Source organism: Rhipicephalus microplus, chromosome 1 (assembly GCF_043290135.1).
Source record: "Rhipicephalus microplus isolate Deutch F79 chromosome 1, USDA_Rmic, whole genome shotgun sequence".
NCBI classification, from domain to species: Eukaryota; Metazoa; Arthropoda; class Arachnida; order Ixodida; family Ixodidae; genus Rhipicephalus; species Rhipicephalus microplus.
The window spans coordinates 208,209,846-208,236,626 of NC_134700.1; the positions used below are offsets into that span (position 1 = coordinate 208,209,846).

Below are 26,781 nucleotides of genomic sequence, written 5' to 3' on the forward strand. Positions count from 1 at the left end.
AGGCACGCCGTACTGGAGGGCTCCTGAAATTTTGACCACCTGGGGATTCTTTTAAATGCACCCAAATGATACTGATGTGACGACATTGCCTAAATTTCAAATCTGAAAATTTATACAGTGCATAAGCCTTGTATAAGATTTTCAAAAAGGCACAAGTTGTGCAATCAGAATAGCTGTTTAGTTGCGTTCCTGATTCGCATTGCCATAGAATATTGCGCTCAACAAAGCAAGCCACTGTTAGTGAAACAAACCGCTCGATATTACGATATGAATCCCAAAGTGAACTGTTCAGTAAAATAGACGAAGTAAATAAATCGTGATGCAAGGAAAACAAAATGTAAGACGTGATCGGTAAAATTTTACAGCGGGCAGCCGTGCATGGAAGCTCAGAAGCTCAAATCTATTACCAGTGCTCCTCTCGAATCATGAAAAGTGCAAATCAGTCGCAAAATATCACGCGCACCAACAGAGTTAATATTACCGTCAGAGATGTGCGCACATATACGAACCAAACCCAAGCAGCGGACTGCTTGGGTTTACAGCGGGCAGCCGTGCATGGAAGCTCAGAAGCTCAAACCCATTACCAGTGCTCCCCTTGAGTCATGAAAAGTGTAAATCAGTCGCAAAATATTACGCGCACCAACAGAGTAAATATTACCGTCAGAGATGTGCGCACATATACGAACCAAACCCAACCAGCGGACCGCACATCGTTTCGAGACGTGCTTGAGTCCCTTTCAGGCGCAGGTCGTTCGGACATTCCAAAACCAAAATCTATCGCTGCTCTAAATGCACAGAAATTGAACGTCAGTGTATCTTCTTTATTCTTGGTCCACTCATCACTGCAGATGCTGCGCGAGGCGTAGCAGCGGCGTATGTGATCGGGCATGTAATGAAACGTGAAAATATGAAAACTAAAGTAACGCCGCGTGATTTACTAGCGTTATAGCTAGTGCAGCCGATCAAGACCGATGCAACGCAGATAACAAACAAGTAATACGAAAGCGTTTTAAAATGCTGAAACCGCATCTCCGGGCACAGCGTCTTATATATATATACAGCCAGGGAGCGAGATATGAGATGGCACATAAGGCCCACATAAAGCCCATACTCGGAGTCGGCTGAGCCGAATTCATCGTCCACTGCGGTTGGAAAACTCACAGCGTCGGCGTGCCGGCGTTCTTTCCTTTGGGAGATGGAACGGAAGAGCGAGACGAGAGAGCCAGCCGATGCCCGCGGGCCCCGGCCAGACAGCGATACGATGCATCACTGACCAATGAAACGTGCTCCCATAACGGCGGGAATGCCTGTGAAGACATCGTCTGGCAACATTGGTCGAAACTACCACGCAGCTGACGTATATCTGACGCACAAACTCACACACATACACGGCAACATAAGTCGTGCGAATATATAAGTAAAGGGTATTCAGCGATGGAGGAAAGCATAGCCGCGGGGAAGTGAGGGAATAAAAAGGCAAGAGATGGCCGTTCGTGTAGACGTATCTCAAGCGATATATGTTTGGCGGCCCAAGCAGGGGATCAAGAAGCGCGGTGGATGCACGCGGAGGCGCGCAACGAAGAGATGCAAAAACGCACCCCTATACGCTTGTCGTATATTGGCTTTGGATGCGCAGATGGTGCGCGGCTCAGTTCGGGAGCGAGGCACGTAGTACGTCCGCCATAGTGAACGATGAGTTTGGGTTACCAGGTGCGCTAACGATGGGAAGTTTTCATGCGCGAACATTTTTTTTTCTTTCGCTTTTCGTTTCAGCCCTTTCGCAATAATCTGTAGGCCAAAGTGCGCGTAATTTTCGGCAGTGGCAGTACGCAGTTTTATTTTTGTTCCGGGATATTTCGATGCGGAAAACCATATATTTAAAGCGCATTTTTTTTTATTTATACTCGCCCAAAACATGCAAGAAGGAACAGGTTTGCGATAGTAATTTTTGCTTCAGACCACGTGTATGAGAAATACGATTATCTCAAGGTGGGGATGACTAAAAAAATGTAGCTGGATATTACAAATTAAAATCTTGTATATGCACACGACTCGAAACCTGCTAACAACTTTCGTTTTCAAGGCGATGTCGCGTTTAACACATTAAAGACGATGATAACGATTAGTTTTTTAACCGAAAATTCGATTACTGTGACTTTTCAAGAAAACGGCGCGCCAACATCTAGAAAAATATGAAAATAGCTTTTTGTGAGGTAAAATTCTGTTAAGAGCAACGTTTCATCTAAATCGTCTTCAAGCAGGTATTAGGACATGCTTTACTCGCGGCTTGACAACAATGAAAGATTTATACGAATACCGTTCATATGTGATGACAGTGGTTGAACTTGTAGACGAAACAATTTCACGCTTCATAAAGACTAGCACGTCGCCACCAAATGAAGAGAGCAGAAAGAAAAGCGACCTCCCAACAACCTAAAATTGCCTACCACAAAGGTGTAACGACCGGCTTGCACTTAGCGCTCCTTCCGCACTCATTAGAATTACCCCTATGTGCATGCGGGCGGGGCAAAGGAAAGTTTTTCGCGTGTCACGTTCGTCGTGGCTACGCGGAACGCTTCCACAACCACCAAAATAAATGGACGTCCTTGAGAGGGTAAAAATACGTACCGGAGATTAGGCCTGTCTGCAGGGTTTTACGTCTAGATTGGGCTTCCTAAAGGAGACAACAGCGGGACACTGCTACACCCGGCAGCGTCTTCTGCGTAGGTCGTGTGAATAGTGGCCACAAAGAGGATACAATGACAACGGGCAGCGAGTGTCACGCTTCCTTCTCGGAATGGGGGGGTCATAAGCATTTAAAGAGGTACGGGTCAAGCTCGACCCGCCAGTTTGCAAAGAACAGGCAGCTTCGACTAGCTCTGCAGCTTCCGTACGCTGTCTGAGGGGCTAACAGGCCCGGCCAAAAATGGGAGTCCAAGTTTCCCGTGTCTCCGCATGTCTGAACATGTCCAGGGGCCCTTGCAAATTTAAAAAAAATAAAGTTTACTGGACATTGAGGAATGGAAGGTAGATAATAAGCACTGAACTGAGAAGGAATGAAGCCATCTTTGGTGCTATGAGTGCGAGCAGCCAATACCGGTACACATAAGCAAACATTGGCCACTCTTTAGCCGACAAATGCCATAAAATTAGTTTGTAATAGCACAGCATGATGCCATGATAACAACTCACCGAACTTTTTACATTGTTCCAGGAGACTTGTTTTATATTATCATACGAGTATACCTCCAAAATTTCCTGTATAAAAAATGACCTCTTAGTGGACAGACGAAATAGGGCAGACTGTTCGGCAGTCTTTATTATCAGGGCACCTGACTGATAAGCGAGCTTGCTATCGACAGTGTACACAGCGTTACAACTTGTGTGCTATAGCTTTTCCTTGCAGCAACCTTGAGTGCCCGCCATAACGAGAAGCCATTTCGGTTCTTAGCGGTAAGCTCGAAAACTAAACGTAAGAAAAAAAAAAGTTTCTGTGGTGTTATGTTTTGTTTCTCTCAGACACTTTTTATTTTGTTCGACAAAATAGGTTCACTTCGTAAACTCTACGCGTAGCTGCACATACTCTGTCGCGACTAACACCGCCGCCACAGACGATAACGAACGGCAAGCGAAGCATGAAAAACTGAATACGCCTCCTGTTCTGGCGATGCAAGGTCGTGCACCAACTTCGAACGAAGTTACAGGCGTAATAGGTGACGCAATGCCGAGTTCGAGACGACCTCGTCCTTCTCAGTGGGCGCACCGAAACGGATGCACACTTACGACAAACGGCTTCCCTTTCGAACAACGCCCCTCGTTTACAATGTGCCACGATAACCTGGCATCGGAAGGGTAGCTGCGAAGTGCTCCCCATCTGCCTAACAGTATACGCTTTAACTGTCGCTCTAGGTTGACGTACAACCATAGTCATGCACAGAGTTCGCCTTTGCAAATAGCGAGGTAGAGGGAAGGGAAGCGAAGGTTTATCGCTGTGACAAATTTGTAAAATCCGAGAACTTCGTTCGAAGATGAACCGGGTTTTAAGTACAAATACACCTGGAGAGTGATTCGCGCTTCTCAACACTGCCGTTTATTCTATAGGGAAAAAAGAACCCAGCTCCTTGTGCCGCACGCCGTGGCTCATTTTCCTCTAGCGCGCTCTTTGATCACTGTTAACAGAATGTTCACCCCCCTCCTCTATTAAGTCAGAAGCCGCCCCCCATAACTTAGGTAAATAGGGGGTTTCTAAATGGCTGGTGTGTTTCAATGCATCTAACGGGCTTCTCAATGACTGATGCTTTCATAGTAACTTTCAATTTAGAGCAATGTTACTGTGAAACACAGCGTCCAGGAAAAGCACAAGTAAAGCATGTAAACTCATACCAGCCAACACTGCCTTTCACGCCGTTCAGGCGCGTCTGTCGGTGCACTGATACAAAACAAACCGACCTTATCAGCCGAATATATTTTCATGAGCGTGAGAACGTATATGTAATATGTAAATCAGGACAGGCTGAATTCTCTTTACGCAAGCAACTCCCAACATACAAGCACGTGCTATCTGTACGTACGGTCAAAGCAGTAGCTTCCGAAAGAAATAAGAGTAGGATAAAATGATAGGATAAAACTGACTAGTTTTCCAGAGAAGGCAAACGCACGAGGTGCAAACGGGAAGTTAGGGAGAGGCTTTTGCCCTGCAATGGGAGCAGTCAGGCTGATGATGATACAGGTGTAAACACATTATTTTATTGCAGTGCGATTCATTCCGAGAGCTAACTGTGCACGGTTCGCTCGACTTGTCACACTAGACCAGCTCGGGAGCCTACTCTATCCGTCCGGGTCATCATTTTTTGACCAAATTATCTAAAACTCTTAGCACACCTCTTGGTACCACTTGTAGTGCGTTTGTGAAGCATGCATAAGTAGGTCATCTCAAGCATCATCCCAGCATGCTCTAGTATGATGCGATGCGGACGAACGCCTATAACACCGCATTAAGTGAAATATTCCCAACTTCCGGGACAATCTTTTGGGAACGCTCTACCTTGAGCCATGTTGAAGTGCGAGAGACTCCAATGAAAAAGGAGAAACTGCTGCCTATGCAAAGTGCCAGCGTGGCTGTTCTCGCCTCCGACGTATAGCACCCCCGCACATGCGGCCGCATCCCACACATGGCCGCCAAGTCGACCGCTGCCTTGCATGCGCCTCGTCCTTTTCATATCACTCGTCGGCCCACACATTCTGTGACCGAAAATGTAGACACGTCCGGCACATACAGGCCCACGTGGTAAACGACGCCTGAAGCCGGACAGGAAACTCACTTCCGTCTCTATAGGATCGCCTCGAAGAAAAAAAAAATCACTTTCGAATTTTCTGTCGTTCCCACCATTCCTCCCAATTGGTCCCCGAGGCTACACAGAAATATCTCAGCTTATTCGCGCCAGTAGTAGAGAAGGTATTTTTATACGAAAGAAGGGGATAAGAGTCCTGTTTGTATTATAGAGTGCACTTTATTTTCGACCAGGCTGCAAGAAGTCGACGTGAAAAGGAAGTAAATTGTATTGAAGAGTAAGTGTGAGTAAGTTGATTACTTAGGTCTTTGAAGGCTTCAGACGGACGTTCACTGCTTCCCAAAGTTTATTTTGACAAGCCAGCGAAGAGAGAAAGTGGTCAGAATCTATTTCAAAGTTTTGAAAGCTCTTATCTAAGGCGTATATACATTTCTCAAAAGATAGTTGATCGTGTTGAAGTTCTTTATAAGGAGCTGAAACTGCGGATGAGCTCTAAGGAGGAAGTTAACTGTTATACATTTTTTTTCCGCTTTGTCAACTGAACGCTCTACGTTTTACAGAGTGCTGCAGATGTAACAAGAAAAGCCAAAGGTAACTTATAGTAGTACAAGTTTTTGTTCGGCTAGTTGGCGCATGTTTTACGAAAAGAATAAGGCACAAACGAGCCGAAAACAAAAAAATACATGAACGAATGCTCACTAACAATTAATTTCATTCCTAGAAAAATGCTGTCAGCACGTGTGCTCAGATTTGGGTGCCCGCTAAAGAACCCCAAATGGTTGAAATTTCCGGAGACCTCCACTACGGCGTCTCTCGTAATCATATGGTGGTTTTGGGACGTTAAACTCCACACACCCAATCGAAGAAAAAGGCAATACATATATGTCTACATTTCGACAGCGCTAACCACGTGGTGTTCTCAAAAGCCATAAAAGTTGTACGCTATGGCATATATTTAACAAAGATGGATATATGACCAACGGCACGTGATGTAGAGCTTAAGTAACATGAAAACAAAACAAATGTAGTGGCAATTACAGCAACTAACTCTTGAAACAGATAACACAGTGCCAACCGTTAAAAAGACTCTTTTTTTTCGTTTTTCAATCATGTGCAGTAGGAATTCCATCTAACGCGAGAAGTTATTTTAATCCTTCTGAAAAAAGACATTTCGCATTCGTACAACTTTTATCACTTTGATTGATTGATTGCTATGTGGGGTTTAACGTCCATTCCATTAACGTCCGCTTCTGCCCGGTTTGACGTCCGCTTCTGTCCGTTACTTTTCTCATTGGACCCTACACTAGTCTCAGGCTATGGGTCCAATCAGTGTTTGTAAACTTCATGTGACAAATGATAATAAACGTTCAATCAATCAATCAAAACCGCCATATGATTATGAGAGATGCCGTAGTGGAGGGCTCCGGAAATTTCGACCACCCGGGGTTCTTTAACGTGCATCCAAATCTGAGTACACGGACCTACAACATTTCCGCCTCCATCGGAAATGCAGCCGCCACCGCCGGGATTCGATCCCGCAACTTGAGGGTCCGCAGCAGAGTACCTTAGCCACTAGACCAGCGTGGCGGGGCAACTTTTATCACTTTTAAGAACATGTTATTAGCACTGTCGAAAGGTTAGTTTATATGTATTACCCTTTTCTTCGAATAAAATCAAATGTTAGTAGGCGTTCGTGCATGGCTCTTCTTGTGTTCTCTCGTTTGCACCTTATTCCTTCCATGTTCACATGCCCACTCTAACATGGATCTCAAACATCTACGCCAGCCGCTCAATAACAGGTGGATTCGGTATGGACGAACGCGAAGTCATGATAAGTGGTTAATCGTGCACAACAAATGAAATAACGTTTCAAGCACAAAAACAAAGCACATTTCTCAGTAGCAGGCTTTGTGAGCAGTATTCCCGATTCTTTTCATCATATTGTACTTTTCATATTTGCCGAGCCTATGTCCATGCTTTATGTCTCCCACAACAAAACCCTCGCTTAGGATTGTATACCGCTACCACGCGAAAGCCGCTGGAACCGGGCGACCTACAATCACGTAAATTAGGTGGTAGGCGTAGGGCATATCTTCTCTCACCAGCTGCCTTGCAAGAAGTTTCAGGAATAAAGAGTATACGTTTACTATTGAATTAGTTGGCAGCCCAGTTCTGCGCAACATGCCGACCAAGTGGGGTCGCCTAAAGCCCTCGATTGCGTATGCGCTACAGATGCACTTAACATGAAGCGCGACAACACAGCACCTTCGAGTACTGTACCCACGCTCGCTTCGAAGTGACCGCGTCGTGGCTTCGGGTGTCGCCACGGGTTACCAAACTCGCGCGCACACCCAGCCGCATCGCCACGACCGTTATATTGAGGGCGATCGGGTGACCTCGAAAAGGGAAACCGCAACAGCCAAGTGCCGGAGGTCTGTTCTGGGCGCAACGCAGTGGAGAAGTAGTGCAGGATCGATAAGGAATTTTGCGGAAGCTGTCGAAGTGAGCGCAAGCGAGATATCAGTCACACGAGCGAGTCGAAACAGATAAGCGATTGAGTGTCGCAGACGCAAAGCGAACGTAAAGTCAGGGACACGCCTCCTTCGTGCGGTTTCGCGTGCGAAAACCCGCAGATGCCGTTTCCCCGCGTTAGAACCGCAGGCGCGCCAGACAGCTGTCGTCGGCGCGTCAGTTTCGCCGGCTGAACTTTGGACAGAGAGAATAAAATTAATTTGGAGCCGTTGGAACAATGCCGCTGTCAACGGTTTCTGCTCGCGAAGTTCGCTGCCGTAGCTGCCAGTCGTTCCATGCGCTGGTTACACGTAGCAACGGTAACTTAATATTATGCAGTGGTGCTTTAGTGAGAGGAATGAGCAATAAACGACACTCACTGGTGCCGAGCAGCGATCCGAGCTTCTTGAAGAGCACTTTCATGCCAGCGCGAAGCCGAGTCACAGAGCGCGACTGTAGTTGGTGGTAGTTGGTCGCCGGTGTGTGCCGTAAGTCTTCCAGCCTTCTTGCGCGTATTCGAACTTGCCGATGAACCTGGTCGCGTCCTCCGGCGCTGTAGCAGCAGCGCTTTGACCAGGTAGTGAAATGCACACAATCGCGATTCACATGATTCCACGTCGATAACCGCGCACAGTGTCAGGAAAACGCCCCCCGGAGCTCGTGAAGATGCGCCGCTTCTCTTTTGCCGTTGGTCAGCAGTGCACCGGGACGGACGCGCACACGGAGAAGCCGGCCCCCCGAAACGACTGCGCGCACTAGCCGACGCGGCAAAAGCCGGTTTTGACGAAAGAGCCGCGCGAACGGCAACAACAACAGAAAAAAAAACAGTTACCTGCCCGCCCTCGCCGCCAGGTTAACTGCGGATGTGACGTCATGCCGTAAGGGCCACGTCCACTGCGCGCCGCGAAGGTAGGTGTCGCTCGACTTCATTTTTCCTGCTTGACCTGTGGCTGTTGCTTTGTTCGCTTTGATACTGGTCGTTGTTAGCAGCAGCAGCAGTAGTCGGTGGGCCGTGCTAGATACATCTGCATGGCGGGGCGGTGCCATGCGCCCCCGAATGAAGTCGGTGCGCACCTGGCGGCTTCCGCCAGCCGTTTATACGCTACGTCGTGCTCTGTCGGTGGTATATTTTGATTTGAACACAATTCTTTGCCGAGATTTCTTTTTTTATGCCAGTTGTTTTCAGTCTTCCTGCTTAACGAGAGAGAGTGAGTTAGAATGAAGAAAGAAAAGACACAAGTAAATGATGTAGATGGAGAAAGGGAAAGCGCTCGATTCCTTCCACGCTCATCTTTTGTTACAGTTTCTATCAAACGAGCCGAAACGAAAGCAGGCACCGGCTGAGCGGAAGCTACACTGACGCGCTGACGTAATGCGCGAAGAATTCCGCCGCTCACTGGGTTTCGTCGCGCGGCGCGTGGCCGCTCGCCGTAAAGACGCGGAAGAATCGCTGCTTACGCGGAACGTCATGTATCTTTTGTGTCGTCACTGTATTGGCGTTGGTAAGGATAACTGTGCATATCGAATGCAGCGAATCATCCTCACAACTGTAATGAGAAGAAAAGTATCACTGAAAGCAATCAGCAGAAACGTGTTCATGAAAACACAGATACCGAAAGAAGAAGTGCGAATGAAATGTGAAACTGTGGTCACTTTGATTTCGTTCCAGCCTCGCCAAGATACGAGAGCGTTACGCCGGTATATCAGTTCAAAGCCGGAGTTTACAGCCGCATCAAAACTTATAATGAACTGAACAAGGGTTTCAATACACAGTAATTGGTATTTCATGACAGTTCTATTACTTACTGAATTACTTGTGTCATAATACTTGCGTTGCGTAAATTCATCGCTACAGCTATCGCTTTCACAACACAGGTTGTTACACTATACCCCTGTCTAAAACGCTCACTTCCGCTTGAACTCGTTCTGTCACTCTCACGGCCTAACACGTGATCCCCCGCAACGCACACACCTCCTGCGCAGATCAGCACTGACCTTTTGTAGACGTGGACATTCCGCTGTGTTGGTAGTCCTCGGAATCGCAGCGAACACACACAATCAAACATACACGCACTGTATCGGCAGGCGACCGATTCACTGCAGTCACGAGAAGACGAGCGCAACCAGTGAGCGCGCGTAGCAGCGCGCACCTGCGGTGAGCAAGTGTGCTCGCGGGCGTACCTGCTAAAACGCTGACAGACCCGTCTCGTCTACGCCGAGTTGGGGGAGGCGGTGAATCGGCGGGGGAGGAAAATATGAAATAGGTAGCGGTGGATTTCCGCTGCTGCTCGCCTAGCCGTGTCGTGATCGCCTCGCGCTCGTGGAAAACGCGCGCCGTATGGATACTCCAGAATCGACGGCGGAGAGGCAGCTAGAGGAGATCGCTGACGAATGGGCTATAGCTTGGCAACGTGCGAGGAGCAGCGGCGAATTAAATGCGGACGAAAGAAAAGGCTGCTTCTGGCGCCTCTCCAAGCTCCCTATACTAAAGGACTGAAACGTGTCTCGGGCTTTGTGTGGAAGGAATCTGTATACGCGCTCCGGGGAGAGGTCACGGGTTTTCTTTTTTTTTTCTCTTCGCAGCAGCGCGTGATGAGGAGGACAAAAAGTTGAGCTAGTTTGAAGAGATTCACAGTGGGGCAAAAAAGAAGACGAAAAAGAACAAGAAAGAGGCAAAAGGAACAAACACGGACACAAGAGAAGAAGACTACAACAGAACTGTGACCCGGCTGTGTTGTAGAGGCTTCGTCTCTTATGTCCGCGTTTGCACGCTTTACCTTCTTCTTCTCCTCTTCTTCTCGTTTCTCTCTCTCTCTCTTTTGCGAAAAAAAAGGGTTGTAAATTATGAAACTTAGAATTAAGCTCTCGCAAGCTTTCATATGGCATAGAGGCCGATTGATATCCGTTGCTTGGATATTTCTATTTGTAAAGACAAATGTAACTGTGACATCTCCATAACCCTACGTAGATGTCGCAGTTATTCTACGTAACTCTACGATAAACTTAACTTTGTCCACAACTAGCCCGTAACTACGACATCCACACGGACGATTTCGTGCGAGCTGATCTCAACGGAGTCTCGCCTTATTGCGAGACTCTATTGTCAGAAGACAGTAATTGCACTGATCCTAGGAATCGGCTGGTCTAAAGACGTACATCATATGTATGTTCAGAGGTAAGTTGGTTTTTCGGTAATTTCGCTTCATCATCGTTTTATAGCGTAAATGTTTACGATATTATGTGTCTGGTAGTCAGAAAGTCGCGAAAAGAAACGGGATCATCATGCACTTATTGTATAGTTACTGATGATATCGAGCTAAACTGACACCCAGCCTCTTTGAAACAGTACTTAAATAGAGCATTAGAAAGAGCACATAAGGAAAGTATGCTTTCGAGAAAACTGTTCCCTAAACGTAACTAATAATAAACCAACAGGCTCTAACGAAAACGTTTTCTTCTTTTTCCTTTTTTCAGTTCCTTTGTGTTCACCAAACCGTATACTATTCTGGCGTTAAAGGTCTACATATAGCCGTGACCGTACGTAGCTTTACCTACAACAGCGGACGTGCCTATGACTTGCCTATAACCGTACGCATATATAGAAGTGACCGCGCTTGGTGCAAAAGGAAACTCGCCAGTCGCTATTATCTGCGATGGGGCACAGAGGTGGAGCGAGCGCGATTCAGGTAAGCGAGACCACGAACGTTCGAGAAATGGCTTGAAACGAGAGGCACGACGACCGAAAGGAAAAACGTTCCTCCGCTTCCGCAATCGGCGAGGCTACGCAGCCAACGGTCGCACGCATATATTGTTCACGCTGCGGCACTGCCCGCCGAGCATCAAGTGCCGAGAGCCGACGGGAATCGCGGCTTTAGCTCCCAGTGCGACTGAAAAGAACGACATTAAGTACGAACCGGAGAAAGGCGGCAGTATAGGAAGGTTTACGTGTTCTGCTGCAACGACGGTATGAGATATGGATAGACGATTAGCTAAAATGCTTCTCTGAAGTATTTATCTAATTGAAGAAAACACGTTGGTTGGGCGAGTCGGTGACGTTCCATATTGTAAATATAATACAGTGCTTCAACGCAATACAGAGGAAAGAAGGCACCGCGTGTGTCCCTTTCTCTCCTGTGTCCTGTGTTTAAGCGCTGTTTTCATCTGAATGAAAAGGGTGTGAATATAGCAGTTTGCCGACAATGCACTCACTTGCCGAGTCTTTAAAGTTATGTTATTGCTAATCTGGCTCCGCCAGCAGCATGCGAGCTTTTTGTGGAGTTTTCTTTCTGACAGAAAGTTGGTGTTACTGTTCATTCAAGCACATAATTTACCAAATATTTTAATTGATTTTTTGAAATTGTAATTACTATGTCAATGTTTATGTATATACGAAGATATGTCGGCAAAGGGTGCGACGATGCCTAATCACTTTTAGATCTTATGTTAAAGAAAAATACACTCGCTCCACCAAACGACAGCGAATACATGATATTATTATTATTATTATTATTATTATTATTATTATTATTATTATTATTATTATTATTATTATTATTATTATTATTATTATTATTATTATTATTATTATTATTATTATTATTATTATTATTATTATTATTATTATTATTACACTGGTTGTGATTAGGGAGAACAAATGGTGAAGCGAGGAGGAGGATGGAGGAAGGGTGTGAAGGACAATAAGTGGAACCATAGTCCCTGTGGAACAGAGGCTGGGTAAATGTGCCGGGGGAGAGAAGTGAAAAAGAAAGCAAAGGAAAGGTGGACACGGCACTGCGCGTGATGGTTGAAGACGGAGTTTGCACCTGCTGGCGAGGGAGTTCCGAGGAAGAAAGATGGAATAATAGCAACTCCTAGCGAAACGAACAATACCGCAGCCACGCCTCCGATCCAGCAACTTCTTCGCGGACAATTGGGCAAATAAACAAAGTGAGCCAAAGGAAAAGAAGAACGTACGAGGGAGCAGGAACAAATAGACAAACAGGCAGCTTCTCCGAAGCAGGTTCACGGGAAGAGAGGTTCTTGAACGGGCACCGCTTTCCGAGAACCTCTATAGAGGGAAGCTAGCCTCTTTTCTATCCCCTTCTCCGTGCATGCCTACAGTTTGAAATAAAAAAGTACACAAACCAGGAGCGCTGTATAAGTAAAGGCGACTTTTCACTTTAAAACCGCAACTTTTCGGCATCACCTCGGCACCTTTCTTAGTATGAGTCACCACGGGTAGCAGTATAAACACACTGTGCACATGGCTTCTTTCTATTGGGGGGGGGGGGGGGGGGCATGCGCTGTTTCTACGCAACGTCAGTGGGGGTTGCTGTGGAACCCACTAAGGTTTGGTAGAATCATCGACGTTGCTTCTTCTCGCCGGACGCCCTCGACAGTGCAGCTGCTATCATTTTTACCAGCCTTGCAATTGATGAGTCACACGCAATAAGCTACGTCAAAGCTGAAAAAGTAAGAAAGAATGGCGTAAGTGAAGTTACAGGAGCTCAGACGTTGCGCTTAGATTCACGCCAGTCGAATTGAAGCTGCAAAAACTGCTCATAAATCTCTCTGAACAGAAGCGCTCCAGAAAATGGAACAAATTAAATATTTCCTTCAAATACGAATGCTGAGTCATGACGTCTATAACACAAGCACACGCTTTACTTGTGACAAAAATAAAAAAAAAACATTAAAATTCGTCGTTAACAATGTTTGGTGACTCCAACTTGACGGCAATATTTGTGTTATGAAAGAAAGCGAGAGGTGAAGGGCCGTGGAGGCCGAGAAGATTGTCCGGAGGATAAATGTACTGCTTACTGCCTTTTACTTGAGAGGATGTATGGGAAAACAGAAAGGTAGGAAAGAAAAGATAAGAAAGCGCTTATCATAGATATAAGTTTAAGTGCTGAACGATACTTCATCAGATAGCGTGAAGATAGTAAAGGCTAATAGATGTGTGGATCGGTACCTACTTTACATGCATGAGTATGCCATAGAGCTAATCACTGGCCTTACAAGCAACCATCGAGACAACCAAAATATGGCCTCCGCTATAAACTCCCAAAAATCCCCGCTGGAGCTAATCGCGGAGGCCACAATCGAACGCTGCGTGAGAACTTCATTGCATGGCAGAAACACCTCGCACGATATCTGAATTCCGTTCGAGATTGCTTCTCTTCCCGACAAAGCATGTTTACTCGGAATGAGCAGGCTACACTGCAGTAATGGTAGTGACCATACCAGTCTGAAATACAGCTAAAATATAATCAATCAGTTTGTCTAAGCAGAGAGCTGATTTAAAACAACTAAACGTAGGATAGAGCACGGTGACCTTAAAAGACCATGAACCTGATCAAACTTACCATATAGAAATGCCCTGTGAGGCTTCTACTGCCGTGACCCTGTATAAATAGTGTTACCAGCATAGATTAGGCAAACAGAACCAGTAACCACGGCCATGGCATGAGATTCATTCAGTGGGCACACATAGTTAGGTAACGCAGGTACTTGGTTGACTTCGCGATCTATATCTCAATAGCAAGTGCGTCATTTGAAGTTCTCTTTTTAATGAAAAGCTTTTGTTTGTAGCACCGACTGAGGCATCCACACACGGGTCCCAGAACGAGCTAAAGACGTCATCGGAGATGTACAGCCTATTGCCCAACGTGGCTTAGCCTCTCTCACTCCTCCCCATTTCGATTGAATAAGTTGTTACTCACTCACTCTCTTTTTTTCTCGCTCTCATGATGCTTAGTTCTCAGACAGCACTTCTCATATGTCCCCTTTTAACAGCAAAGCAAGTCTTGGTCGAGCTTTTTTTGTCCGGGATTCGTGGTGACGTTTGTGAGCATCATAAACAAGTATGTGCCACAGACATTGGGTGAATCCGTCCATTCACCCAATTCAAATAAAAATGAAGGCAACAGTTAGCCCGACAAATGGGCATTTACCACAGGAATCTGCGTGGCCTGTCTGAAAACTATAATCGCCAAAAACGCGTATACGTTACAGAAATTGGGTGAATCGCTGTACACCCACCTTCCACTAAAAAGGAAGAAGACAACAGTTAGCAGAACGAATGGCGTGTGCGTTACCATTGTCACACAACTCTGACGCGAAACATCGTGGTTATGAATGGTTCTGGCTGTACTACCACCTAAAAGTCGAACAAAGAGTTTTTTATATAAATAGCAGCGATACAGCATTGATCGGGGCATCTTCAGCAAATGCGGTTGTTGTTGTTGTATCAGTAGTAGTAGTAGTAGTAGTAGTAGTAGTAGTAGTAGTAGTAGTAGTAGTAGTAGTAGTAGTAGTAGTAGTAGTAGTAGTAGTAGTTGTAGTAGTAGTAGTAGTTGTTGTTGTTGTTGTTGTTGTTGTTGTTGTTGTTGTTGTTGTTGTAATCACGTGATTAAGAGTGATATAGTCGAGATGAAATAAACCTATACTACCCCCTCGAAGCTTAACAAAGAGTGTCTAATGAAGAGCAGTTATACAGCATATATGAAATACTAGCAACACGTAGAACTAGGTAAGCCTTATGAAAAATACGCAACCAGCTTCGTTGTTTCATCAACATCTTAGAAGTGGAGCTGGTTGAATGTTTTCATCCTTATTTTCGTTTGCTGTGCTAGTTTCAAATATCCATCTGCAGCACACGCTTCACTCATAAATTGGTAGGATGGCGGTAACCTGTTGACATCAGCGGGCAGAATCGGGCAGACATGGTCATCTGTTAAGTTGAGACTTCCCTTCTGTAGCTCGTATCAATTCGAGATGAACCTTGACACTTGACCTTAGGTTCGTCTTACTGGAGTAAAAGCTTAACTTATAGATATGCGTATTCCTCGCGATGTTGTTACGAATTCCGTCGATTCTCGAAACGCATGGCGTCCCCTCGGCGGATCCCGCTTAATATTCGGCCTCTGACGTGCTTGATAGCTACGTTGCCAACAGAAGCTCGATCACACAACGTCTTGGCATACGCTGCTGGTAGTAACAGGCCACGCATTGCGCAAGTGCGCGCAATAATATACGACCCAATAATGAATAATTCAGTCATATAGTTCATTCTATATACTTTCTTTCATGTGTTTCTGATCAGTTTTCTTTTTATTTTGGCGTTGTTATGGTCTCTTACAGAGTTAGTTCCAGCTACATATGCGCAGAAGGTTCACACAATTTTTTTTCTTTATCTTTCCCAACTGCCTTTCCTGTTATTTGCTTCAGTCTATCTTTCATTAAGCGCTATTGTTGTTGTTTGACCGAAACTTGTGTCAATACATTTTTCCATGTTACTTACTGATGAACAATTTTCTCAGATATAGTTTATTATGATGATTTGGAGAGAGCCTGAAACTAAAAGAAGAACAATAGGAAAAGCACTGAGGAGCCCATAGAGGTGAAAACCCCAAGGCACATAATTATTTCGTGTCTGCATCACTTTTCACAAAAGCGAAAATCCAGTCAAGAGATACTGCCTGTCACCATTAATCTGTCGCGCAAACCTAACACATGTGGATGACCATTGTAACAGATCTAACTGTTGAAAATAATACGCGAACCCAAGAAAAGGAAAAGAAAAGTCGCTTTGTCACGTGGTAATGAGAAAGTTGTCCGGCTACTGTAGCCCTCCACCCCTCGTTCAACATCACAAAGCGAATCAGGCTATAAGAGAGGCTGCAAGGAAAATGTCTCGATAATTTCGACCACAATATTTTTTACTATATGCTCTGAAATCGCGTAGATAATGCCGGTATTGTTAATATTGTCATACGCAAAAAAATGCAAGTCATGCGATTGAGCTTTTCAACAAAGCAGCCACCGGAAAACCAGTGCCAGTTCGACTCCCCAAATCCTACTCTCTTGTTTAACATCGGCTTAGTCGCACCACTCTTCGAAACTACAGAGTTCTTTCAGAGTATGCACACTCTAGAAGTCACTAGCATCGAAAGTCACTCACAAAAGAAAATCTGAAAAAAAAAACAGGGCGTGATAACTAAACGCAAACCATTCAGCTTAACAATAACTAAAAGACACCACATAATGGTGCTGTAAATTGTGAAAAGTGAGGAAATAGAACGTGAGATTGGAAGTCAACAGTGTTGATTGGTTGCCAAGATAGACTACTCCAGCTGGTATCAGTGGAAGAAGCGGAGTGAGGCGGCTCATCGTCATGACCTGTGCGTATCAGTAGTGAATATACGCATGCTTTCTTACATATAGAGGACTACGAGGTCTGCCAAAACAAGAGGCGTTGCATTACCCTTGATTAAGAGAGAATTGAACGGAGAGGACCGATGACGAACGAAACGCACACTATAGGTTGGGTTTGGTTAGTGCAGAAAATGAATAACTAGAGTCGAAAACAAGGGTAATAGAAGCTTGCAATAATCATACATGATGCATGTACATACGGCATATTAAATTCCAGCTGGTCTACTAGTGTGTTAAAATGATTGCCGAAAGCATGGCAGCATGCTTAATCAAGGGCTACGCTGAAGTGATTTCAAAACTTCAGCACGTACAGACTTTGTTGTCCTGTTGTAAACATGGGCCTTTGCCCTTCGCTATACTTAATTGCGCTAACGGTGGTCACTCGATCAAACTTAATATACCAACTAGTGGTCGGCAATAATAAAAAAATTATTAAGTGTGAGGTCGTGATCTTTAAACAGACTTCCATTAGGCTGCCACGCATTGCACCAGCGTGAAAGCGAGGACTGTGCTAATCACATGGTACGACTGCAACGCAGCCCTGGTATGCTATTCTCTTCTATTTTTTTTTTCTGACAACACGTATGTGTCGAAAGATGTCTCGGGTTTCCAGTGAGCGTATAGGTATACATGGAAACGCGTAAACATGCGGGCGCGTTGGATGAAAGCTATGAAAAATGGAACATCACCAAAAGCACGAAGGAGTTGCGTCCGCCCGCCATATTTATCATGCCTGAATGACACCGCGGTTCGTAAATATTGTCAACATCGCTGTTATTATCCTAAGGGAAAACGAATGAACTGGTACCGCTTTCTAATTAAATGCCTCTCATTTTTAACACTACCAAAACGTTAGATCAGTGTACTGATTATTATTATCTTTATTATTATTATTATTATTATTATTATTATTATTATTATTATTATTAGTAGTAGTAGTAGTAGTAGTAGTAGTAGTAGTAGTAGTAGTAGTATAGCCAGATATAACTTTCTTTTGTTTTGGCAGTGAATGACTGCAAATATTCGCAGCAGTGATCTTACTCCTCGAAGTGTTGATAATAACCGTTTCTGTACATAGTATGCTAAGCATACAAGAGCTTCAATTATTGTATCTCTTTTTTTGCATCTTCAGCTCAGATTGTTCGATTGCCTTAACAAGAAGCCCTTTTCAAGGATAGTGAGAATTACCCGTGCATTATTAACTCTTGCGTGGTCCCCTTTGTATCACCCTGAAGAAAACTACCCAGCTAGTAAATTTTAGCATTCATTGAAGACTGGCCCATACAGGGGCGTTGCCAGGCTTTTTTTTTCGGGGGGGGGAGGGGGGAGGGGGCTACAAGCGAGTTCTTTTAGGGGGGCAGGGAGACTAGGAGCGTGTGCATTGTGTTCTCACTATGCTTGCTCTTAGGGGGGGGGGGGGAGATGGCTGGTGTAAATTTTGGGTAAGCTCCAGCCCCCCCCCCCCCCCCCCGGCTAGCGCCGCTCCTGCAGCCATAGTACACTACACGTACTGTCACTATTTTATATTTTATGCTCTATACACCTTTCCGCTCCCAGACAGCACGTGTCCTTAGGCCACTTTACAGGTATATTGCATCCTATCATCACAAATCACTGACCGCCATTAACATCACATTAGGTCATGACGCTCTTTGGCCCCACGTGGCTTTTGAGATATTGAAGAACACATCTTGCCATCACAGCCAGTAAATAGAAAAGTAAAGTAAATGTCCCGTTTAAGAACGACCTCCACGCTCCTTTCAGCGATTCATACGAAACCCACTCTCGGAATGCACGCTTCCACAATTCATTACGCTCACAAAAAAAAAGCAGGAACAAAAAGCTTTTTTATTAGTCGAGGAAGCGGTCAGCGCTCTTCCTCATCCGTCCTGGACTGATATAAAAACGCAACCAACCACCTTCGGTTGTTGTTTTTTTACCTGACATTGTAATGCACTGTCTAAACGCGACCTAAACAAATACCGTTCTCCAACACCTCCCTAAACGACACCGCGGAATGTGCTAGAGCGGCAGCTATATTTACACACCCTCCACAATCACGGCATCGTGTATATATAAGAGTGAACTGCGCCGCACGTGCCGGTGTCAGTGAACGATGCGGGCGCCGAGACAGACGCGGTTCGCGCGCGCGTAACCCGAGCAAGCGGGCAGCCCGTACGGATACACAGCCATGCCTTGCACGCGCATCCACGGGCGCACAACGATCGGCATTCTCGCGTTTCATCCGCGTCAACAAAAGAAGTCGACAGAGTTATAACGTGGAAGGTGATACCGCGCGGAATACTGCACTTCCGGTTTCGTGTCTGCGGAGAATAGATGTTCTCTTCTGCTGAGGGCTGACGTCAGCGAAAGAAGGAAAGGATGACAAACAGATAAAGTATCGTGAGTTATGCAGCGGCGATCGCGGCGAAAATGCTCCAAATGCTCCACGTTCCATGTTTGAATAGGCTATAGCTCTTCTGAGACAATTTAGGTGTAAAGCATGACATATAGCTCTCAATATGTAAGCTCTAGCTCGACGTGACGAAAATTGCAAAAAATAAAGAGTTCATGAACTGATCTATTTTCGATTACAGCTTTGCAAAAAGCCCATGGTTTATCAAATGATGTTGGAAAAGCCTAAATGTTGGGGGTCACCTTGAGTTTATTTACGTAGCAGTGTCCAGGGCTACGATCCTCGCGAGCAGCAGCGCTTTATATCATCTTACCGCTTCTAAACATCATAATCCTGACATGCGTGTCATGTAAAAACATGAAAACATACCAAGCTCATAGCGTGCTCGATGTTGCTAATATTCATGTTGCTGTTGGCATCGTTACGCAACTGCAAACAACTGCTAACGCAAAACAAATGCGACTGTTTAACGTATGTCTGTGCGTGCCTTTGTACATATCCTTAGCACAAATTTGTAATGTTTCACTGAATAAAAAATTACAGCACACTCGGCTTGCCCGCTCACGCTTCGCACAATATTGATCCGCAAGGTACGTGGGATCTGCCGGTTTTTTTTTTTTCTGTCTCCCACATCCACACATGTGTTGTCTTACGTGTACAATGCATAATACGCGGTAGGCTAATTTGCATTTGCCCAAGTAGTGTAACTTTTTACGGAGAAAACCTTAATGACACTCTCGCCTGCATACACACTCCTGCTTCTTATTTACGTTACATAACTCTTTGTGGTTTAAATTTTGCTGACACTCGCTTCCAGGTATTCAATTCAACGCTTCGAGTGAACTATTGATTATAATACATTAACGTAATATATTGCGCAGCACAGTTGTTAGACACATACTAATATAACTACGCTTTTGACTCTACGCATTGCCAAGTCTGCATTGTTTTGGCCGATCGAAACGCCGAGAGCATAAATTCTTCTTGAATTGAAGTGATTTTTTTTCTTGTATTTCAGAAATCATCGAATGGCGAGTGTCTGAAAACAAATGAGACAATCTGTTTCCCATTAAAGAGAGAATCTTCAAATAAAGTTAACGTGGCGATTATAGAGACTGATCAAATCGCAATACGCCGAGGTTATGTAAACCTGTATGTGACTCCTCACTTCATTAAGGGAGGGGAGGGGAGTAAGCAGAGTCAAGAAAATGAAGGGGACAAAGACACTTGGGAAGAGCGATAGAAAGAGAAAGATGACACACACGTCCGCACATTAAAAAATAAAAGAAAAGAACTCACGAAGTTCCTTCGCATAGACGACTGGAATATGAAAGCCACCCCCTTTTTTCATTCTATGCCTTGATGCTCCGCCGCAGCCCCTCCGAAAGCTTTATGCACCGAACGCGCTTTTGCACTCCTCACAGAATCGCTGATGCATTGCAAAGTAACTGCACATGAGCTGAGGCTCCGAGATCGGCCCACTTTTGACCAAGTTACGATGGTTTGTGGTGACGTCACGGATGTTGGTGGCGTGTGACGTCAGTATGGCGCCAAGTAGTGAACGCCATCCCGTTATGGTGATGCTGTGTATCACTCACGTTGACGGTCACTTCTCTGGTTTGACGAAACATTCAATGCAAAAAACAAAAACAAGAAATAAATAAATGAACGGCTGTAGGCATAAGCTTTCTCGCCGTGGTGTCCCTTTGCTCCAACCCCCGACCGTCAGATTAAGGCCTAATGGGCGCAGCGGGCACTTGCGTTTTCCGGGCGGGGAGATTAGTCCGAATGGCGCGTCATCTGGCGTCGACGTGCTGGCTCCCGAAATACCGCAAAAGCTGCAGGCCCAGACAGCGTTGCTAAAGAGCAGGGACGCCCTTGAGGCAGCGTGCTCGACGGTGATCACGGCTGCTGCCGCTGGCTCGCTTTCTGTTTGAGTGCATGTGCGAGCATTAAGGAGCGAGGAAGCCGGCAAACACCGCACGCGCGCGCCACTCTCAGTGTGCTTTGTGATGAAGGGCTCGGCTACTTGGAGATGACCAGCGCGTGCCAGCGAACATTGTGCAGTAGAAACCCAATAGTGAGAGAAATTATTCAGCTCAGACAATTGGGAAAGCTACGCTATACAGAGAAATTGAAACTAATCGTTAAAGCGCGGTTATCTTTTCGTATGATTGGTAAGGGAAAAAAAGGAGAAAATGGAAGAAGAAATCGGAGTTATGAAACTCCAGGGAAAACTTGGAAATACAGGGGGTCAAGCAATGATTTGCCTGCAGTTGGCTATTCTGTACTATAGAAAGCCGGCAAACTGACGCGTTGGAAGCGAGATATTGGTAGAGCGACCACCCAGGAAATTGAGTTGTTGGTCCCGGGTTTGAACTCCGGGCTAGGATAAGTTCTTTGGCAACTACAACGATTTTTTTTTTCTTTTACAAAAAATCAGTACAGCTTTCCTATAGCTTCGTGCTCATGGCTTGTGAGCCGTTACAAACAGGTGGCTGTCAATTTACCTCTCTTAGAGCAGAATACGAACACCACGGAGTACAATACACACTTTGACAAGCATGCATAAACATAATCTATCTCTGTGAAGACGCCTCGAGCACGAAATGCGACTGTTTATATCGTACACACTCAACCCGTACTGCCTTCACACGAGTGACATAAAATAAGAATCTTCACATGTAGTCCGGCTCGTCATAACGAGAACCACGTCATCAGCTTCTCGAGAAGTACAGAACGCTGTGAATGCGCACGCTTTCGCTTTCTGCATTGAAGGAGTCGACGCTGCGTTTGAGCGAGCGTCGACATCGTTATCGCATATGCTTTCCTCTGGCGAGAACGCGCAGAGGGCTCCGTTGCGCATCGTTACCCCAAGACTTGTGCGCCGTCCAGAGCAGAGACTAGAGTGGTGCGAGGAATGCGCGGGAGGTGGCGCCATCTCACGGTGCGAGCACACGGACGGAATCTTCGTTTCTACCTTCTAGTTCACTGTAGTTTCGTGTACCGTCAACGACGCGCCATGAGCACAAGTGAGCGTTGTCCTCGAGAAATAAGGGAGGCGGCTCGTTTACCAACTGAGAAAAATGAAATGAATGCTTAAACAAAAAAAAATCTCGCTTTCTCTCTTTCTAGCGCCTGAGAATGGCTCGAATGAGAGACGTCGTTGTCTCCTCTCGAGCGTGCGCTCGGTTTTGCTTTCAGCGAAGGGCGCGAAACGATGCGTTACGCAGGAGTTCTTGACCTTGCGCACGTTTTGCTTCGGCCGCTGTCAGCTTCGTTGACTCCGCCTCGTGCCGCGGAAGTCACTTTCGTTCGCGAGAACTTCTGGGGCGTTGCATCATATACAGTGGCGCATTCTATTTTTACTGTATTTATTGCGAGGCACCTCTTGTATGCTAGAGAAACATGGGCAGACAAATGTACTCGTAAAATCAATCTATTACGTGACGGAGAGAGAAAGAGAGATTTCTATTATTACACTAGCGAATCAACCTAATGTGTAAGGAAAGCCATGAGACGATGGCCTGAAAGGAAGGTTAAGGCGTATACATGCATGGCACGAAAGCCATCGTGGATATTGACTTATGCAGTATTATATGATCTCTTGGACGTGAAAGATCATAACAGGAGTGGCTGCTAGGTGCTCACAAAACAGATGAGATCGCGGTCGCGATTTTTTAGATTCGAAGTATCTTATGTTCGAGCACAATCCGGTGTGTGGCGTGACTACCCTTATTGCGCATGCGTGTTCTCTCCCCTTCTTCTTTCTTACTGCCCCCTCTCTCTCGCCTTGTAACGCCGACGCAGGCAACGTCTTCTACAGAGTTTCTTGATTGAAAAAAAACCGACGTACAAAGGAAATTACGCCTTGTAATCTTTTTATGACGTTGCCAAACAAGCTGCGTCAGAGATAGCAATCTATCTTTTATGTTTTGTTTTCTGTTTATGCTGCCATAAGTACATGCGTTCTCCCGTCTCCATGACGGACCGTCGTTCGTTGAGATTGAGGAAGCACCGTAACGTGAAAAAACGGGGGCTATACTAAACCGGCCGAAAATGTGTAGCCTCAAGCAATGCACGCGGTGCCTTCATGCTGGAGCAGGCATTGGAGGACACATACTTCTCTCCTGATGTACCTTCTCCCGTCACCGTCGGATGATTGATGTCCCCTTGAAAAGAGCGGAGAAGCATTCAAATACGTGTCAACAACACGCCGGAGGATGAACACGTAGAAGGCGCTTGCATCGTATACAGCCCCCGGAGGCGCCTTCACCACGGCCAGAGTTGTGGATCTGCAAACTTCGTTCAACATACGCGGCGTAAACAACGCCGACAGCAACTTTCACTGCGATGTAATACTTAACACTTCTACGAGCACGCTATCGACCTGAGAACATGGAGAACAACGTCACATGGCCATTAGGAACGGCAGCCTTAAATCAAATTAGAGCTACACCAAGCTTTGTCATGTACGGCAGTAAGACTTGTCCATACCCTCAAATCACTTTGCCATTTGTACATAAGAACCGCACGCAACACCGTTCCTCATTGGTTGCTACTGTTGCACGCGTTTGGTGTGGCTGTCATATAAGTGGATAACGAAACAATCTCCCGCCACTGCCCTGGCCCGCGTTTATTACAGACGAGTGCTATCTGATAATACAGACAGCAGAATGCAAAAGTATGTTTACGATTGCTAAGAACTTCGCTGTACACATGGCTTCGGTGCTATCTATCTATCTATCTATCTATCTATCTATCTATCTATCTATCTATCTATCTATCTATCTATCTATCTATAAAGTGTCATGAATAAAAGGTAAAAAGCACGCAACTATTATTATTATTATTATTAATATTATTATTATTATTATTATTATTATTATTATTATTATTATTATTATTATTATTATTATTATTATTATTATTATTATTATTATTATTATTATTATTATTATTATTATTTGGTTTGTATGCACACATAAACCACAAGACACAGAGGAAATAGGGAGGGAACAAGCTGACAACTGCCACCTAGAGGAGCATTAAGCCTGCCTGCTCCTTCGGGAGGAAGTAAGAAGGGAAGAAAAGAAGAGAAGAGGAAAGAAGAAGAAAACAAACAAACCAAAAATAAACACGAACACAAAGAAATAGACGCATGAAAAAGTGTCTATAAACGAGAGGCCAAATCTGTTTTCTTAAAATGCACAAGAAAACCACGCGCACGCGTTGCTGACCAGTGCTGCACGCGTGTTTTTCCTGGTGTTTTTGTATTTCAAGCTATTTAAACTGTCAGATGCAGCCCTAACTTGCCTAAACCAAAGCACTCTTTCATAACTAAAGAATAAACTATAGTAGGTTTTTTATTTTGTTTTGTTTTCTTGCAGGCCCTAAGTCCAAGGTTACACTTTGCCCAAGTAGCTACTACTGCGTCGAGCTGCTAACGACGACAAATAAGCCGTGCACCTCAAAATGAGTTGTGAGAAACTAAAATAATGCATCGCGTTCTCCTCTAAGCAGCGTAACCGACCTCTCAGTCGGTCCCCTCTTTTGGGAGTAATAAAGTTTTGACCATCATGATCGCACCTTCCGCGGGGTAGCCGGGCCAGGGTAGGGCAGCGTGGAGCAAATGACCGAGATTATCTTCGCCACGTGCGCCAACACGCGGAGCTGAAACGACGTGGTCTAAATTGGGCAAATGCCATCCGCTTTTGGTTCTCATGCTCTACGCGCCATCTTGAATCTTGACGGTCCGTGGTAGTTTTATGGGCGGGAAACGCGGCTTTTGCGGAGATAGACGCGTTGCGCCCGACTGTGTCCCGCAGTTGTATTGCCGCACAAAACGACGAAAACGGAAATAACTTTCGGTAATCCCAATAACTGCGCGGCACGCAGTTCCCAACCGCGCAGTTCCCAACCGGGAAAAAAAAAACCGCGAGTTGATGGAACTGCATTAAGAGGCCTGAGGTGCGGCCTCACCGGTAACCACCACCGGGAACGCACTCCCTCACCAGAGAAGGATTGGCCACCCTGGTGCAGTATCTGGCCACTACCTCCCACATGGATACGCCAAATAACTCACGGCCCTCAGTCCTCAGCAGCTGCGAAGCAACAGACTACGGCGGCGGTCAGATCTGCAACGCAGCAGAGGGTGCTAAGAATATCTGGACTACAGGCCGCCATTGGAACCTGAACTTGGCAACGTTTAACGCTAGAACCTTATCTAGTGAGGGAAGTCTAGCTGTACTATTCGAGGAGCTAGAGGGTGTTAAATGGGATATAATAGGGCTCAGTGAGGTTAGAAGGACAGATGAGGCCTATACGGTGCTACAGAATGGGCACGTCCTTTCCTATCGGGGCTTGGCAGACAGAAGAGAACTGGGAGTGGGGTTCCTAATTCACAGAAACATAGCTGGCAACATAGAGGAATATTATAGCATCAATGAAAGGGTGGTAGGTATTGTAATTAAACTGAATAAAAGATACAAGATGAAGGTAGTACAGGCTTACGCGCCTACATCCAGCCATGATAACGCTTCAGTTGAAAGCTTCTATGAAGACGTGGAATCGGCAATGAGTAAGGTAAAAACACAGTATACTAGAGTGATGGGCGACTTTAATGCAAAGGTAGGGAAGAAGCAGGCTGGAGACCAGGCAGTAGGAGATTATGGCATCGACACTAGAAACGCCAGAGGAGAGCTACTAGTAGAATTCGCAGAACGCAATAATTTACGGATTTTGAATACCTTCTACCGAAAACGAGAAAACCGCAATTGGACATGGAGGAGCCCTAATGGCGAAAATAAGAACGAAATAGACTTTATAATGACTGCACACCCAGGAATCGTGCAGGATGTGGAAGTGGTTGGCAAGGTACGATGCAGTGACCATAGAATGGTACGGTCTCGAATTCGCCTAGACTTGAAGAAGGAACGACAGAAACTGATACGCAAGAAGCCAATCAATGAGCTAGCACTGAGAGGGAAAGTACAGGAATTCAGAGTCTCGCTTCAGAACAGGTACTCGGCTCTTAGTGAGGAAACCAACCTTAGCGTAGATACAATGAATGATAATCTGACGAGTATTATTACGGAGTGTGCAGTGGAAGTTGGAGGCAGGGTAGTTAGACAGGACACTGGCAAGCTTTCCCAGGAAACGAAGAACCTAATTAAGAAGCGTCAAATCATGAAAGTGTCAAGTACAACAGACGAAATAGAACTGGCAGAGCTTTCGAAGTTGATTAATAGACGTAAAGTATGCGATGTAAGAAGGTATAACATGGAGAGAAGTGAACACGCTCTGAAAAACGGAGGAAGCTTCAAAGCAGTGAAGAGGAAACTTGGG

At 45.4% G+C, this 26,781-nt stretch overlaps 1 protein-coding gene across 4 annotated transcripts in view; it reads right to left on the reverse strand.

Annotated features, from left to right (window-relative positions):
• Positions 1-26,781, reverse strand: part of LOC142804441 (guanine nucleotide exchange factor DBS-like) — a 314,163-nt gene that overhangs the window by 123,426 nt on the left and 163,956 nt on the right. Inside the window, exon 1 of one of the 4 annotated variants that reach the window (XM_075891117.1) lies at positions 9,798-10,116. The exons of 2 other annotated variants lie outside the window; for them this stretch is intronic. In XM_075891117.1, the coding sequence (XP_075747232.1) occupies positions 9,798-9,816 (19 nt within the window). In that variant the 5' untranslated portion in view covers positions 9,817-10,116. Of the gene's footprint in view, positions 1-8,182; positions 8,390-9,797; positions 10,117-26,781 lie in introns of those variants that run through there. One more of the 4 variants, XM_075891115.1, reaches the window with a different exon arrangement.